The following is an 18,174-nucleotide window of genomic DNA, read 5'->3' as shown; positions in this document are numbered from 1 at the left end:
TCCTCAAGTGCAGCCTTTTGACTGAGTCCAAGTTTTACAGAACAAATCTGTTTATTGAGGGGATTTGTTCTGTGAAGTTTGGATTCAAAGGCCGCACTTGAGGATCTAGAGAGCCATGTGTGGCCTCAAAGCCATAGGTTCCCCACCCCTGCTGTAGGTTCTAAGAGCGGCCTTTTGACTGAATCCAAACAACCCCTGATCTAGCTAATCTATTTTCCCTGGTTAAGAGTATTCCCAAAATAGCAAAAAAAAAAAAAATTAATCTCCTGTAGCTCAGGCGATTGTTATTTCTAATGCAGTAGTGCTCAGACTTCTTGATCTCAAGACCTCTTTATACTATAAAAAAATGATTAAGGACCCCTCAAAGTGCTTTTGTTTATGTGGGCTATATCTATCAATAGACTAGTTAGAAAGTTTGATCTCCATGTTAGAAGTTAAAATATCTTTGTTTTGTTATAAAAATAGTTTTTACCTCATAGACCTCCTAAAAGGAGGATCCCACCCCCAAGGGGTCACCGGACCACACCTTGAGAACCACTGCACTAATTTATAGAAATAGAAATCTGGTTAAAAGCAATTTCTCTATGAGCAGGAAAACAGAAATCTTTGTAAAATAACACATGAGTATTTTGTATGTATACTTTTAATATTTATATATTGCATTATAAATAAATTACTATTGTCATTAAAAACAATAACAGGAACCTATAGCATTTATATCACACCTTGAAGTTTACGTTGCACTTCACAGCTATTGTCCTATTTGATCTTCACGATAACCCTGTGAGGTAGGTAGTATTAATATCCCCATTTTACAGATGGGGAAACTGGGACCAACCGACTTGCCTGCAGTAGGATTGGAATCTAAGTATTCCCAATTCTAAACCCCTCGCTAAACAATTTATATTATAGTTGTGATAGCTATCTTCTGTAACTTTCTTTCATTGAGTGGGGCCCAAGGAACTTTCTCTTTCTTCATTAATTTTTCAGAGAAATCAATAAGCTTTTATTTATCACTGCAGGTCAAGTGACTCTGGAACAACATTTGGCCTCTGATCTCAGTAACTCGTGAAAAAGCAGTGTGAAAAAGGATGGGTAAAACGTTTCCTTCTGATGGAAACAATGCTGCAACTGCCTTTGAGATCATTTCATCGTTAAAAACCATATATTTAGCAAACACCTTCTCAATGCGCTAGAATTCAAAGAAAAAACAAGTTGAAATAGGGTTAGCACCTTGTATGAAAAAGGACTCTGCTAACTACCAGAGGCTCTAGAGATGCTCTTTAGGGACACTTTGGTGACTGATCCCTTTCTTTTGTCACTAGCTGGGCAGATAAGATGATGAGGAATAGATTATTGATGGGTTATTGATTATAAATATCATACCCATATTTGGTATGGTCACAGAGCCCTGCTGAAGGGCATGCATCACTACCTTCTGCCACAGAATGGATCTGATCCCTTAATTTTGCAGATGACTTAACCATGACTTAGCTAGGGAGGTTAAATCACTTACCTAAGGTTACATGGATAGTGCACTTAGTAACAGAAATCTGGTCTCCTAGCAGTGGTTTGTGCTTATACCGCAATACCTTCTTAGAGCAACATCAGTTCACCATAATAGAATCATAGAGTCAGAACTCAGAGGTCACCTAGTTCAGTGGTGTCAAGCTCCAATAGAAATGGAGGCTACTGAACGGTACCTAAGATCCCCATAGGGATATATTAACTTACAATAGAACCATTTTAATCTGCTTTGTTAAACATTTCCCAATTATGTTTTAATTTGGTTCTGCCATGCTCACAGGCCATATGTTTGACATCTCTGATCTAGTCCAATGCCCATAATTTTACAGATCAGGAGACCAAGTCCCAGGGAGGTTAAGTGATTTCCCTAAGGTCACATGAATAGAAAGTAAGAGAGATAGGATTTGACGTAATTTGGGCTTTCTTTTCACTACACCACACATCAAGAAGAATGTACTGCAGTAATCTTAGACTATTAGACACATCTTAGACACAGCCACTCTCTGACAAAGACATCAAGAAAATGAAGTGGCAGCAATATGCCTGGCTTTCCTGTATGAAATTAGTATTATGACTTTCAATTTAGAAGCACTCTTAGAATATATTAGAATATATTACCTTCATAGTAAAGTCCCTTCAAGACTTGAGCAAGCCAAGTTTCTCCCAATCTGTCGATGTCATTTCTATATTTCCCTCAAGCTTGGCAAGGTCTAGGGAAAATTAGCAATTTTTCTCATACTAGATACAGTATAATTCACATAATTTAAATTGTGCTACGATCATTTTGTTGAACCAGTGTCTCAAAGGAAAAGGCTGGTTGAGTAACTGTGTTCATAAAGGTCTGAGACTCCCTGTTCTTGTCTCTTAAACAAATCTGTAGCTTTTCTTTCCTCCTTTCTTGTGCCATTCTCCTAACTCTAATGCCACCTAATCAGCCCAAAGTTGCCAGTGTCCAGCTAACTGGCGGAGTAAGCATAGGTTATAGGTGAAGCCAGGGTGACCTTATCCTATAAAAAGTTTTGCACTGGGTAGTCACCTTGCTGGATATTTCTTTTTCCCAGGTTTGTGTGTATATTATGGATTTATAAAAAAGTTAACAATTTTACAGGTAGAGTAGAATCCGTCCATTTGGAACTGATGATATAGACAAAGAATTATAAAATGTTAATCCCAAAAGGGATCCTAGAGGTCATCTGTTTTAACCCCATTATTTTACAAATGAGGAAACTGAGGCTCAAAGGTTAAAAGATTTGCTCAGAGTCACATATCTAGTGTTTTCAGGCTCCCCACCTAGTACTCCTTCTGTTGTACCATACTTTTGGATCCTTATTTCCAAAATATTAGATGTCTTTAAAAATATTCATGTTTTGGGGGAAGCTAGGTGGTACAGTGGATAGAGCACTGACCCTGAAGTCAGGAGTACATGAGTTCAAATCCAGTCTCAGCCCAAACACTTGACACTTACTAGCTGTGTGACCCTGGGCAAGTCACTTAACCCCAGTTGCCTAAAAAATAAAAAAAAATAATTTTAAAAAATTCTTGTTTTCATTCCAATAGTTTAGTCCCCAAACTAACCTTCTTATTTCTGATCATTGTTATGTGTATTTTGTGTATTACTAATGACACTGAAGACAGCCTTCACAGAGCATAATAATTTAGAAAAAAATCATAATATATAGATAGTAAGGTTTTTGTAACCTGTCTTACAATGATGATTTTTATAGACTCAAAAACTAGGTCATGCTGCTTTCTGGTTCTTGTTAGAGAATCCCAAGGCACTGCCTTTTTTTTTTTCTTTCTTGATACCTGAAAGTGACCTTGTTTAACAATAACTCTGAAGTGCTCTCTGTAGACAACATTGTTGCCCTGTGGCCGTACATCGTGGGCTGAGCTTTCCTTATTCCTTCCTCTTTTATAGCTCAGTTTGAGACCAACAGTGGCAGAACTGCAAGCAAGAAGGATTCTTCGGTTTAATGAGTATGTCGAGGTCACTGATTCTCCTGACTATGACCGCCGAGCAGACAAGCCCTGGGCCAGACTAACACCTGCAGATAAGGCAAGAGTCACAGTAGATTTATCTCTGAATCTATTTTTCCTCTGAAAATATTAAACTATCCCTCCATATCCTCTTTAAATCTTTCCAAAAAAAGCTAAATGTCATCTGTTGTCCTGCCAATCAGTCTCATAAACATTTATGGTAGTTCTCCTCTTAATTCTGTACCAGCAGTTGCCAATACTATGGTGTCCACGGGATAAGGAGTGGACTTGAGAATTCACTGATCCAGGGAATTCTTCCATGAGCAAATTCTCTTTATCAGTGCAGGCATCCACCTTCCCTATGATCTAGGTCTTCCTGTATTCAAAGTTGGCTCTCTGTCCACTAGGTCAATCTGTTTCTCATACCATGCCCAAAATTTTGATAAAAATTTCTGTAGTATTATGGCTTTATCATCAAAATTTCCTATGAGTTGCATTCATCCAGTGTCTTAAATTAATCCATGACTGTAAAATTGATTTTTGGGGGGAGTCAGTATGTTTTGGCTTACTACAATTTCTGAAAGTAAATATTTTGCAAACAAAAATAGCTGAAGGCATTGGAACAGTATGAATAAGTGGGTTTTTCCCATATGTGCATAATCTTTAAACCTAGACATTCATCAATATGATATGGTCTCTTGGCCAATAGATCAACTTTGTAAGCTAAAGAGTCTACTGAATCACCTACAAAGGACCTCTAGATGTGTCTAAAGAAGTACAACTTTCCTTTATTATTTAACCTACCTTCATTTAAAGCTAAATGGCAAAGATTTGTACTAGAATTACCAACACATCATCCTATCCATACTACTGGGAAATAAAAATAAATTTGTCAACAGGAAAACCTGCTGATTAAATATTTTAGAACATATGCCACACATACAGGATTCATTGAGTAGCACCACTGATGCCAATTAATTACTGTGGCACTACACCAAAAGTGCTTCTTTTTGGCCATTTGTTTTCAGGGCCTCAATTTTTAGCATTTAAAGACATCTAAGACCAGTAAAGGACTTCAAATGATCCATGGGTTCCCTGGTATCACTGTTCCCTCTGTTGGTATGCATAGTAAAGCCTTCATCCCTTCTCATCTTGTCAGTGCTGTTCCATGAATCCTTCTCTGAGGTGCAGCTTCTTTCTTTAGTTCTTTATTTTGAGGGTGCTATGATCATAAGATAGATTTAGAACTTGAATGGAATTCAACTTCTGCTTTCTACAGGTGATGCAACTGATGCCTAGGTGAAGTGACTTCCCCAAGTAATGTAGGTAGCAAGCTGGAAAGCCAGTTTATCTCTTGACCCATCCATCAGTTATCCCACATGGTTACTATGTGACTGACCTTTCTTCTTTTATAGTGATGCAAGTTATTCTTGATATTGCTGTCCAGTGTTCCAGTGTAATCCAACCCGGAACGCAGTGGAGCCTGGGACTTCAAGCCAGAAGACCAGGATAAAATTCCTATTTCTGCTCCTTGCTACCTATGTAACGTGGTCATAGTATCTTACTTAGCTGAGTCTCATTTTCATCTGGAAAATGAAGAGATTGGGCAAACCCAAAGACATATCAGATTCAGTCTAAAAAAAAAGAAAGAAAGAAGAGATGCTAAGACTAAAAACATCAGAAGATACACTAAAGTGGTATCTATGAGTTGTGCCAGAAACAATACAGTAAATTCCTAATGGCAGAGTAGTTGGTTGATACAATCAGGAAATTTCAAGTCACATCAGTAAGCTTTTTTTAAGCATCTACTATGTCCTAGACACTGTGCTTAGAGCTAGATACACAAATAAAAGCAAAAAAAAATCCTTGCTCTCAAGAAGCTTACAATCTAATTGTAGAGACAACATGCAAAGAGCTATGTATAAACAAGATATAGACAGGGTAAGTTTGAGATCATCTCATAGGGAAGGCAAGAGGATTAATGTTGACTGGCAAAGACTTATTTCAAGAAAAAGGACTTTAACAGAGACTAGAAGGAAGCCAGGAGGTAGAGATGCTGAGGGAGACCATCCAGGTCTGGGGCGAACATCCAATGTTTGGAGTCTGGAGATAAGAGTGCAAGAAATAGCAAATAAGCCAGTGTCACTAGATCACAAGAGTATGTAGAGTGGAGGAAAGTGTAAGAAAACTGGAAAGGTCAGAAGGGACCAGGTTATGAAGGGTTTAAAAGCCAAACAGAGGGGTTTTGGGTTGTTTGTTTGCTTGTTTTGGTTCGGGTTTTGATCCTGGAGGCAATAGCAAGCTATTGGAATTGAATGAATGAAGCAGTGGGGAGGTGACATGGTGAGACTTGAGCTTTAAGGTCAGCTTGACAGATGAGTGGAAGAAGGACTCGAGCAGGGAGACAGTTAAGGCAGGAAAGCCAACCAGCAGACTTGTGTAGTCCAGTAGTAAGGTGATAAGGGCCTATACTAAGGTGGTGGCAGTGTCCAAGGAGAGAAGGGGGCATATGAGAGAGACATTATGAAAGTACAAACAGTAGGATTTGGCAACTGGCTGGATATGAGGGGTGAGAGAAATTGAGAAGTCAGGGATGACATCTTGGTTATGACCCAAGGTGAGTGGGAGGATAGTGGAAAAAGGAAGTTAGGAAGAGGGGAGAGTTTGAAAGGATAAGTAAAGAGTTGAGTTATGAACATGTTGAGTTTAAGATGACTACAAGACATCTAGTTCAAGATGTCCAGTAGGCATTTGGGAATGTGAGAATAGAATCAGGAGAAAAATTAGAACTAGTCAAATGGATGTGGGGATCTTCAGTAAAGAGATGATAATTGAATCCATGGGAGCTAATGAGATCACCAAGTGAAACAAAAGAGAGGGAGAAGAGGGCACAAGTCAGAGCATTGGTGGCTGCCCACAACTAATAAACTAAGCGTGGGTGAAGACCCATAGAAGTATCTAAGATGCAGCAGTCAAGACAGGTAGGCAGAGAGCTAGGAGTGAGTAGTGTCTCAAAAAATGTAGAGAGAAGAGACTATTAAGGGTACAAGAAATACGAAAATTAAGAAGAGGGAAGAGTTAGGGAAAAACTAATGAGCTCTGTTTTAGATACGTTGAACTTGAGATGCTAAGGGCCACCAAGATGGAGATTTTAAAGCAAACAGTGGGATGTGGGACCTGGAGCACAGAGGGCCAGGTATGGAGATTTGGGAGTTATCTGATGATCAATAGTGTCAAAGGGAGAAGAGGCATCAAGAAGGGTGAAGACTGAGAAAAGGCCATTAAATTGGGCAGTTAAGAGATCATTGATAACTTGGGGGAAACCAGTTTCAGTGGAATGATGAGGCCAGAAGCAATGAAGGAAGCATTGATTATACACCTATGTGCTAGGCTAGGTACTAAGGGCATTATAAACATATCACTTAATCCTTACAGCAACCCTGTGAGGTAAGTGTTATTATTACCCCCATTTTACAGTTAAGGAAACTGAGGCAACCAATAGTTAAGCAGCTTTCCAGCATTACACAGTTAATAAGAGTCTGAGGTCTGATTTGAATTCAGCTCTTCCTGACTACTGGCCCAGCACTCTATCCACTGGGCCACCTAGCTACCTCTAAGCTAGACCACAGAGAGTTAATACTGAACAAAGAAGTAATTAAGGCATCAATCACAGATGATCTTTCCAAGGAGGTTAGCCACAACATGATAGAGAGGTATAGGATGGTAGCTAGCAGGGTTGGATGGATCAAATGAGGGTTCTTTTGAAGATGGGGAATACATAAGTGTGGTTGTAGACATTAGGGAAGCACCCAGTAGATGGGTAAAAATTGAAGATTAGTGAAAGAGAAGGGATGCAATCCACTGGAGAAAATGAGATGGCATGATGTGTGTGTAGGTAGAGGGGTTTGCATTGGCAAGGCTGCCTCTTCAGGTGAGACAGGTAAAGGAGAAGTGAGGCAAGTATCTGAGCTATGTAAGATGAGGAAGAGGGATATATGCAAAATAAATACAAATATACAATACAAAATAAGGGAAGGACAGTTAAGAGAATCAGGAAAGGCCTGTTGAAGGAACTGGAATATGAAGAGAACCTTGAAGGGAGCTGTGGGGTTCCAGAGGAGAGGTGAGGAGAGAGAGCATTCCAAGCATGGGGAATAAATGCCTGTGCAAAATCACAGAGGTGACTGACGCTGTGTCCTGGGTGAATAGCACCAAAAGGACCAGTTTGGCTGGAGTGTAGAGTGCGTGGCAGGGAGTAATAGGTAACCATCCTGAAAAGCTGCTATGCAGCCAGATAGTAAAGGCGTTTGGATGCACAGTCAAAAACCCTCAGCCAGTAAATGCTCTCAACAGCAATAGGAAAATTAGGAAGAGGGAAGATTTGGGGCGAAACTAATGAGTTCTGCTTTAGACACATTGAATTTGAGATGCTAAGGGATGCCAAGATGGAAATTTTAAAGCAAGCAGTTGCAGATGTGGGACCTCGAGTACAGAGGGCCAGATATGTAGATTTGGGAGTTATCTGGGTGAAAAAAAGGAGCATCTGGACAATCTAATAATCCATATGATATTCTTCCTGTGTTTGGATTTCCTCCATAACACTGGCCAAAACTTGCAAGAAACATGTGTTTCTTCATTTTTATACCATGCTTTATATTGATACTTAGATCACTGAATAAACTTGTCTGTCATATCTTGCCCTTCCAGGCTTAGTTTTTGCTTCACCATGGAAAGTTTTTTGGTTACAAAAGACCGAAAAGTATATATGGTGTGTTGCACAAGACTGTCTGCAAAAGCCTGCCTATTTTCTTTTTTGCATGTTCATTAGTGATACCCTTGTATACATGGATTACAGCATTCTCACAAAGATTTTATAGAGATAAGGAAGTACACGAATGAATAGCTCATTGGTTCCTGTTGTCTTCTCTGTTGCATTTTGTACTAATACTGCCAATATTTTTTTCATTGTTGGAATCTTTACCTCTTGAGACACTTTGAAATTTGATCTGTGAATACCCTTAAAATTGTGTCACTTCCATCATGTTCTTCTAGTACATATGTTTGATCAGATTCAGCTGCTATGGTTACCATTTCCATTTCCTTACATAGCACATTAGGTACTTAAGGTTGTGGAATCCCATGGTGGTCATTCCAGTAACATCAGTGAACAAAATTGTTGGCTACAGAAATTCTTGCAGATGTGTTCCATTTCATGTCTATTTGTTGTCTGCCTCTCAGTTTCATCTATAAATATTTTTCAGATGACCTGGCTTAGCTGTTTCAAACCTAGCCTTCTCTCGGCTTGTTTTCCATTCCACTGCTTTGTACTTTCTGAAGTGTTTTATCCTGTAACCTTCCATTTTCCATAGTGTTTTGAAAATAAATTTGGATTCTACCCTTGCACTGTCCTTATTTGACACCTCCCTCCTTGGCAAGGAGATCAAGGGTTTATTGGCTAAGTCCATTTCTGAGTTCTTTGAACCCAAACATCAGTTTTATGTCAGTGAGTCTTCTCTAAGAAATGGTAATCATGAAATCTAATGCCTTTATTTTTATCCATTTCCCATTTTTAGCAGTCAACTGCTTTTTTAAATAGGCCAGTTGAGGGTTGCTGTGATTATATATAGCATCTTTGACCTTCATCCTCTCTTCTAATTTTGTATTTTTGGACCTTTGACCTTTGTAATAACCAATAAATGATGCACGAAGTCAGATGTTGCTGGAAGGGAGGGTTCCAGAGGGCCAGGTTGCTCCCTAACAATTAGCTAGCATTTATAGAGTGCATTTCAGTTTGCAAGCCTCTTTTATTTATCTCATTTGATCCTCATAGCAATATTCCTATGAAGTAGATGCTCTTATTATCCCCATATAATAAATGAGGAAACTGAGTCAGACAGAAGTAAAGTGATTTACCCAGGGTAATAGTGTCTGACAAAGGACTGGAACTCAGGTCTTCCTGATTCTATATGCAATACTTAACTAATATGCCACCTAGCTGATTTTTAAGATATATTGAATGGGCCATTAAGGCCAGTCCTCTCCTTTACAGTATTTGTGGGCTCACAGGCAGGCCCGCACGTGTGCACGTACACACACACCCTCCTTCCTCCTTCCCTCTCCCCCACACACATACCCTACCACCAGTGAGCACCCAATTATAAAGCTCTGGATGAGCGTCTATTATCAACACGGCCAGGATGAGGGCAAATATGTCAGCAGAAGGGGACAAGCAATAAGCAGAAAACATGTGGCAATGGGAAGGGTATAGCTCTAGGCATGGGATATATTCCAGTCAGATCCAACATGGGGTGGAGGGCTGGGTTCCGTCAAACTATAAACCTATTATGGTTTTTTACACATTTTCTGGATGTAGTTAAGATCTACCCTTGCCACATTCCCACCTCCCCCTGTCTGTCCCCTACTCTTAGTGATATCACCTGGGGCATCATGAGCCCGTATAATTTCTCTCCTTGACACCTAGAAGTCCCACTAACCAGAAAAGTTCTACATTGTTATTCATTATTATTCAGAGACATTCCAACCCTGTGTTCTATGGCTCCTAATGCTTCTGAGTGTCCAACTTATGTTATTTGGTCTCCTTAGCCTTTATAGCTTACAAAGCAATTATGTAAGAATTGATCTTGTGTTTTCTCGATTTCCCTGGTAATATCCCCAAAGTTCTTTCTTCTATTCATGACTGTAAGGCAAAGGAGATGGAGGAAATAAGTATAAGCTACATAATATCATTTAGAACTAAAGATGTGGCTCTGCTACTGTGATTGCAGTTGAAGCCCCAGAGTGCCATGGGATGCTCCTAAATTCATTTGAAGTATGTCATTTTCCTTGTCGTTCTTGGCAGAAGCTTATTTACCTTTGCCAGGGCCTTGGGATTTAGTCAGTGACTACAAAAAAAAAGAAGAAGAAGAAGAAAGTTTTGAGAAAACCCAAACCAGCCTTTATGGTTGTCTCACTGGGAAAGAGGGGGGAAGGGAGATTGTTATCTTTTCTTTACCAGAAGAGACCAGAACGTCCATTCAAAAGCACCTCTATATTCTGCCACTGCACAGTGCAGTTGGAAACCCAAGTCTTAAGGAGCAATCAGAAACAGCTTGTGGGAGGCTGACACCTTCAGTTGGCAAGAGGGTAAATCATGAGCTTTACTCATGTTTTTAAAGGATAGTAGCACTCATTCAAAACATATTTTCAGGAGTCATCAGCCACTTGTGTACAGAAAACTCATATCACCTTTCTCCTCTGGTGGCAGTTGACTGCAGATGCATCCATGCAGAACCAGAACAACTCTGAAGGGCTCTCATGAATTCAGCTTTTTCTACTACAGTTATCCTTTCCACATCATGACTTTCCCCATTCAAGGTTTTGATATATCACAGATCAGCATAAGAAATTAAATGGGAATTTGGGAGGAGTTTTGCAGAAGCCACAGACAACAGGCAAAGGCCAGCAGACAACATGGAAAAAGTTCACAAACTCAGAAATGCATAAAATATATAGCATTATATAATATCAACCCAAATTTTACAATAAGGTAAACACCCCATAAAAGAAAAATTTCAGACTTCTTCTCTGGTACAAAGGGAGAGCCAAAAAATTTTACACAGATTTTCCAGATTGCTGGGGCTCCATGCCCCTAACCCCTGTGGTGAGGAAGGGATAACTGTACTTATTTCTTAGAAATGCTGTATAAGGGGCAGCTGGGTGGTGCAGTGGATAGAGTTGTGGCCTTGGAGTCTGAAGGACCTGAGTTCAAATCCAGCCTCAGACACTTGATACTTACTAGCTGTGTGACCCTGGGCAAGTCACTTAACCCCAATTGCCTCACCAAAAAAAAAAATTGGTTCACATCTTAAAAAAGGAAAAAAAAAAAGAAATGCTGTATAGTCAAAAGATAAGAAGAAACTGTTTAAGCCTTTGCCAGCTGGGGCTTCACTAGCTAGGATCATCTACTGACTGGAAGAATTTAACACTTTGCCCGTGACACACCCCTTTGAGAACCCACAAAAGGGAAAAGAATCCGTTGGATTGTATGGAGCTGACTCTAGGTCAGCTAGCTACAAGCCTGCTCTTCCATTAAGGACAATGAGTTTGGCCTGTTTCTGTATCATTGCTTCAGTTTGTATCCCTCTGCTTACACAGAGATATCCTTGAAACAGCTGGTAGTTTAATTTGTATTCTCTGAAAGAAAAGACGAAAATTAATAGCAATGCAAAGAAGCTTAGTTAGTTAGTTGTTTGGGTTTTTTTTTTGAGGAGGGGCAGGGTAGAAAGGAGGTGGTTCTGTTGTTTATTTTTTTGAAGTAGTCCTACGCTGATAACAAAAGAGAGAAATGACCACCATGAGACTATAATACTTCCTTAGCACTAAAGATTTTTATGAAGCTATTGCTAAAAGGATTGAGAGATATTGTACATGAAGGATTCGCTACCAGATAGGGAGTGGCAGGCTATGCGATTAAATGAGACATTGCCTGAATCGCCAAGATAATACGCTGAGCTGTGTCTAATAATGTGAATATTTTATTTAAAAGATCTCTTTCCATATCCCAATTACTTAAACGTATAACTTTATTATTCATGTAATTTATTTTCTCTTTGTTTAACATTCTTTTAATTACCTGGGGGACAAGTGGCATTTGACATTAGGTGAAGGCTGATGCAAGAAAATGACCCCCCCCCAAAAAAAAAAGAAAGAAGTAATAATTAAAAAAACTACGCATGGAGTGAAGTCTCATTCCTTAATTCAGTAAAAATGACATTTAAAATTTTTAAATTCATATGAAAATGTTTTTCAGTTAAATTTATCATCAACATTTATTTACCAAGAGCCTATTGGAAAGAAAATATGGCACTTGGCACTGAAGGTAATACAAGGTTTAGCCAAGATGCCTTCATAGGGCTGATGATATGTACACAAACAACTCTGTTTATGCTCTTGATATTTTGGACTTGTGATTTTTAACAATGCAAAAGTTCTTTCTGCCAAGGCAGATCACAACACTTCGGTACCTTGTCATCACTTGTGATTCCTGTCTCTTTCTTCCCTAAACTCTCCATGGATGATCTATATATGTACTATGCCACTGGCCTTCCTCAAGTTATTTTAATATCTCAGAATTGCTAATGTAGCATTCAGACTGTCCTTCTTGTCTCTCATTCTCACCACATAATGAACCTACCTCCTTTTCCATTAAATTTTTCTTCAATATTACCTGCCCAGGAAGGAGCGTATTGTGGTGGGAAGATCATTGGACTAGAAGTAAAAAGACCCAGGTTTCAATTCCAGCTTCTAACGTGATTTTCTTCAAGGGACATCTATAAAGGGATATTATGAGTGAGGGGCCAAATTGTACAGAAAGCAGAGTAAACCCCAGAAGTGAATGCTACTGGTATGCAGGGCAGCCAAGTTGCCCTTCTCATCACCGTTGCTAAGCTATGTGTTACTTTAAAGCTTGCCAGGGCTTGGTGAAACTGAGGCATTTGTAATAGGTGTTAGAGGGAGGCTTTGTACTTTAAAGATGGAGTGACCAGAGTACCGCTAGCCCAAATACCCACTCAACAGATGAATCTCAGACAAATGGTAATCCGCTCTCTGCTTGAACACTTGCAGTGATAAGGAATGTGCTGTGAGGGTCTATGCCTGCTCTGAATCAAGAGCCCATTGTTTTAATAATGTGGATAGTTAAACCAATGCATATTTTTTGTCTTTCATTAATAAGGCTTTGTAGTGTTTGGGGGCTTGATGCAACTGATATAGTTATGTGGTGAGGTTATTTAAACCAGTAGCTTTGAAACTTTTTTTGATCATGCATTCTTCAGAAAAAGAGTGAGTATATACCCTTAATATGGGTATATATATTTTTAAATTATATGTAAGTCCATATTGTCCTAATGATTACGCATATTATAAAACTTACCCCAAAATTAAATTTTAAAGGGATGAGATAAAGATGGAATATTAGTTTATCAAAGAGTCAGTTGAAAGCCATTGGAACTTACTGAGTAGGGGAATGATATGGTCAGCCTTCTACTTTTAAGAAAGTCATTTGTGACTGTGTGGAGAATGGTTTGGACAGGGGAGAGACCACAGGCATAGGGACCAGTGAGGATGCTCTTGAATGGTACAGACAAAAGAACCAGGTTGATGGCTATGTGAGTAGAGATAAAGAAACAGATGCAAGAGATATGGTGGTAGGAGAAATTATTAGACTTGGCGACTGATTAGCTATGAAGGAGAAAGAGAAATTGAAGATAACACAGAAGTTTTGAACCTGGATGACTGGAAGGATATCTTCAGCAACAATAGGGAAGCTCAGGAGAGGGGTGGATTTGGGGTAAGAGATAATATAAAGAGGACTAAAATGCAGATCACAATTCATCTTGCCTGATGATCCTGTGTGACTAAATGTGTCCCATCCAAATGAAAAAGTGGAGAAAAGTGGTCAGGGCACTTCCTAGGCATTGCCCCAAAGATCAGAGCCTCCCTCTCTGAGGAATACTTGTTGCTAAGAAGCTTAAAGATTTGATGCCTAGGTTGTAAGGAAGTTAGAAGCTTCCTTAAGAGAAGGAAGGAGTATTGGGGAATAAAGAAAGCTGCAATTGTCCTGGAAACAAGCCTAGAATTGGCTATCATATGGAATGGTGGAATGTCATCCATCCTCCCACCCTCTGGTTGATCACATACCCCTTGGGTTCTTGCCTTCACCTTCACTTTGGAGACCGCTGCTCTGAACTAACATGAATGATAAATGCATCCAGCATAGACAAAAGGTAGTCACTATAAAAGAATGAACTAGTATTTCTTATTTTTATTAGAACCTAACACATTTTATTGGTGTTTGTCTCTTTACAAAGAACAAATAGTAGTTGATTTGATGAAAGTAAGTTATAGGAATTCTAATATAAAAATTACTTACAAAGATGGTTTTGTAAAGATACTGAAAAGTTCATTGAAATGAATACTTTGTCTAATAGAATACAAACCATCAAACGCCTTGTCCTCTCATGCAACTCTTCTCCATCTCCTTTTGTAAACCCTTCAAAGAATGGTCACCCAACAGGTTGACTGAGATCTTGTTCTTACAACATGACCGGTCTATCTTCTTTTCCAGTCATGCATTTATTTGATGGCATCCTTTATGCCCTTTCTCTGGTATAATTCTTCATTGGTACTATGGTGCAGCCTACTAATAGTCACCATGTACTTCTCCATTGCTCTTTGATTGATTCTCAACTTTAATTTAATAACTACCAACGAAGAAAATTGTTTCAGAAAGAAGGTTGGAATCATTAGAAGTACTACGTAGTTTCCCAGAATCAGTCCAGTTTGTTCTTCTCTTCCTGTTCAATTCTGGGTCTAGTTCACCATCCATATGTAGTATCTTTCTAAGATATATATATATATACTTAAGAATGCAATCTATGGTTTGTCCAACTAACTGCATGGTGTAGTATGGAGGGGCTACTAGGTGGCACAGTAGATAGAGCTCTGGCCTTGGAGTCAGGAGGACCTGAGTTCAAATCCAACCTCAGACACTTGACACTAACTAGCTATGTAACCTTGGGCAAGTCATTTAACCCCAATCGCCTAATCAAAAAAAGAAAAAAAAAGTTCTACCATATTGTAGTATGGATAATAGGCATTTTTCAGTCACTTTTTTTTTCTATGTAGATAGATCCAAGTGGCAGAAATACTTTGAGAGATTGTAGGTCTCCTTTGGGACTCAGCAGTGTTACAGTATTTGATATATGCCATACAATATCATCCACAAAGAGAACTGTCTTCAGGATCTTACTATCAGTAGGAAGTCAGTCTTCCATTTGAATTCTTTACTATATCCTCCATGTATGCTTTGTCAAGGATACATCTCCCTCATTTATGTCTCAATTGATATTAATAATCAGAGAATCATTGAATAAAGTTTTCTTTGCTGTTTGAAAAATACTTATTATTCACATAACAGACTAAAATTCAGTTTCTTAATGTGTCTTTTTTATATTTTCTATTTTTAAGAACTTACATGAGAATATCATTTTCTGATCTTGACTAAATTGAACAGAAACTTTAGTACTTCCTGCATTATTATTTTTAGCTTGCCACCCACAATACCATCATGCCAATATTTTAATGTACAGTTAGAGTTATAAAAAAAAATCCTCTAGAATAAGTAGGGGGAAAGGTTGGGAGGGGAGATATTGGTGAAAATAGTATGGGTATTATGTTTCTTGTTAATTTCATCTGTATGTATGTCAAAAATAAAATCCTCTTTGCTTAGGAATTTAATAATAAGAGTGTATATCATATGTCTCTAGGCTAGGGAAAACTTTCCTTTGTAGGCCAAAGCTAGGAATCAATGTGACTGCAAGTTATTGTTAGAGATGCCACTTGAAAATCACTAGTATTTTGATGCCAATTCCTGATGCCTGCGTGTTCATCTAAGAACTAGTATGGTAAGCAACCAGTCATGTCAAGCTCATGTCATTGCATGTGAGGCTTGCTGGGCATTGTATCACCATTTGTGATTTTAGCTGGAGCGAAGAGTACCTACCTATTAGAAACCTACTTAATTGCATAGGACCAGGGGCTATCTGAAATGGAAAGCTCAAAATCTTTGTATTTTTTTTAACATTTCCCACTGTACTTCCCACAATTCATTTTTTAAAAATTTCCCTGATCTTGCTATCTGTCCATCTCCACTGTTTATTATCCATGACATCAGCAATAACTAACATTTGTTGTGACTCCACAGGATGGATTGCAATGTGCTGGAGTAGGAAGTGGGGGAGAAGTGGAAGGGGAGATGTTGAGAAGGGATGGATTTGGGGCAGCAGAGAAGGAATCAATAGATTGGGAGAAAAGGAAAATGAGGAAATGTTTGAAGGTGCAGACCCCCAGAGGAGATGGAAGGGGGTGGAATCTGGGTAGGCTTGGGAAGGATAGAATCAGTTCTTCCTCAGAGACTAGTTCCAAGGGAGGAGAGGACAAGTGAAGATATGGAGGGGTTTTGAGGTGTGGCATTCAAGAGATAATGATAATAATAATAGCTATCATTTATATAGCACTTTAATGTTTGCAATTTACTTTTGTCATGTCATTTAATCCTTTCGATAATCATGCAACATAAATGTTACAGATATTGTTATCCCTGTTTTACATATGAGGAAACTGACTGAGGTTCACTAACTTTCCCAACATCACATAGCTAATGGGAGTCTGAGATAGCATTTGAATCTTGGAATTACTGACACTGAGTTTGGCTTTCTAACCACAATACCATACTGCTTCTTGAGATGAGAGATCCCATAACCAGCAAATTTGCTCAGCAAAATAAGAGGCAACCTTATCTACTAGCAGAAGAAAAGTACAAATGGTAGTGGGAACTTAAGGAATAGGAAGGGTCTGAACTGCCACCATCGTGGCAATGTGTTAGGGAGTCATTCAAGGAAGAATAAAAGCATTGAGGAGCTGGTTGAAATAATGCGAATCTGTAATGGATCCAGGTGGCAAAAGTACTGACTTCTTATAGTAGTATTGAGCCACTCTTCATAAGGACCAAAGCACATGGATCAGAGAGGTGATCCAGAATTTACAATTAGCACAGCACGAATTGTGATAGGAGAAGAATGCAAGGGAATCAAGAATGGATCATGATACTTAATTGAACTAATTAAACAGAGGGGCAAGAATGAAAGTAGAAGAATGAGGCCAGAGTAGGGACACTAGGTTTATAAGGTGGGATGGAAGGATTAAAGTTGAAGTGAGGATGAAGAATAAGTATAGTAGTACAAGACAGTGGTAGAGATGCAAGGACGAATTATGATGAGAGAAGGGAATTCTAGAGCTCAAGGTCATGTAGGTGGTTCCATTTGAAGTGATGGTGAGAGCTAAGGTGTGATCATCTCTTTGTGTAGCTGAGATAGAGAGAAGGTCATGGGAGTAAAAGAGGTTGATTTATTTGGAGGCCTGGTCATTGGAGGGAATATTAACATGAATATTTACATCCCCAAGTTTGAGGGCAAGGGTTGGGGTTGAGGAAGAATTGTGAGTCTGTTACTGAATTCCTTGAAAAAGGAAGGAGAGTGGCTTGGAGATGGTCAGATGACAGTGAGCAACAAGGAGCAGCAATAAGAGATAATGTTGGATGGAATGGGAAAAAAATCACAAACGACTGCATCACAGGGAGGGTCTGGAAGTAACAGTGAAAAACAAGGAATGCCGTAAACTCCTGTTCCTAACCTTGTATGCTTGAAGGGATGAGAGAAAGAACAACTAGCACTGAAAGAAGGCAGCTACAGAAAATGTGGAGAAAGCCATATTTCCATGAGTGCAAGGAATATGAGAGTCTGCAAGGAAAAGATTTAGGATGAAAAATCCATTAACTGTACAGCAAGTGGGACTATCTTTCTATAGAGCCTGGAACACAGTAAGTGCTTACTCAATGCGTGTTGTTGAATTTTACCTACCTCTGTTTTAGTAATACCTGCTTGCTAAGCCTTCCCTTGCATCATATCACACCTGCTTTTTTATTCCATCACATCAGGTGAGATAAATCATTTGGAGTAACTGTGCATTTAAGTTGTATAGATGAGGGAAAAGTTCATTTGCACACTCTCCTCTCCTCCCCTCCCCTCCACTTACTGAGGGTGTTCTGCCCGA

The 18,174-nt window shown here is 39.1% G+C and overlaps 1 protein-coding gene across 4 annotated transcripts in view; it reads left to right on the top strand.

Moving 5' to 3' along the window:
- Nucleotides 1-18,174, top strand: part of PHACTR2 (phosphatase and actin regulator 2) — a 353,184-nt gene that overhangs the window by 308,840 nt on the left and 26,170 nt on the right. For all 4 annotated transcript variants that reach the window (XM_078155095.1, XM_078155097.1, XM_078155096.1 and 1 more), the window contains one exon: nt 3,446-3,583. In XM_078155095.1, the coding sequence (XP_078011221.1) occupies nt 3,446-3,583 (138 nt within the window). The remainder of the gene's footprint in view (nt 1-3,445; nt 3,584-18,174) is intronic.

The sequence above is a fragment of the Phascolarctos cinereus genome, unplaced genomic scaffold (genome assembly GCF_003287225.1).
Source record: "Phascolarctos cinereus isolate Bilbo 61053 unplaced genomic scaffold, phaCin_HiC Scaffold_5;HRSCAF=322, whole genome shotgun sequence".
Classification (NCBI taxonomy): domain Eukaryota; kingdom Metazoa; phylum Chordata; class Mammalia; order Diprotodontia; family Phascolarctidae; genus Phascolarctos; species Phascolarctos cinereus.
This window is presented reverse-complemented; position numbering and strand designations above follow the sequence as displayed.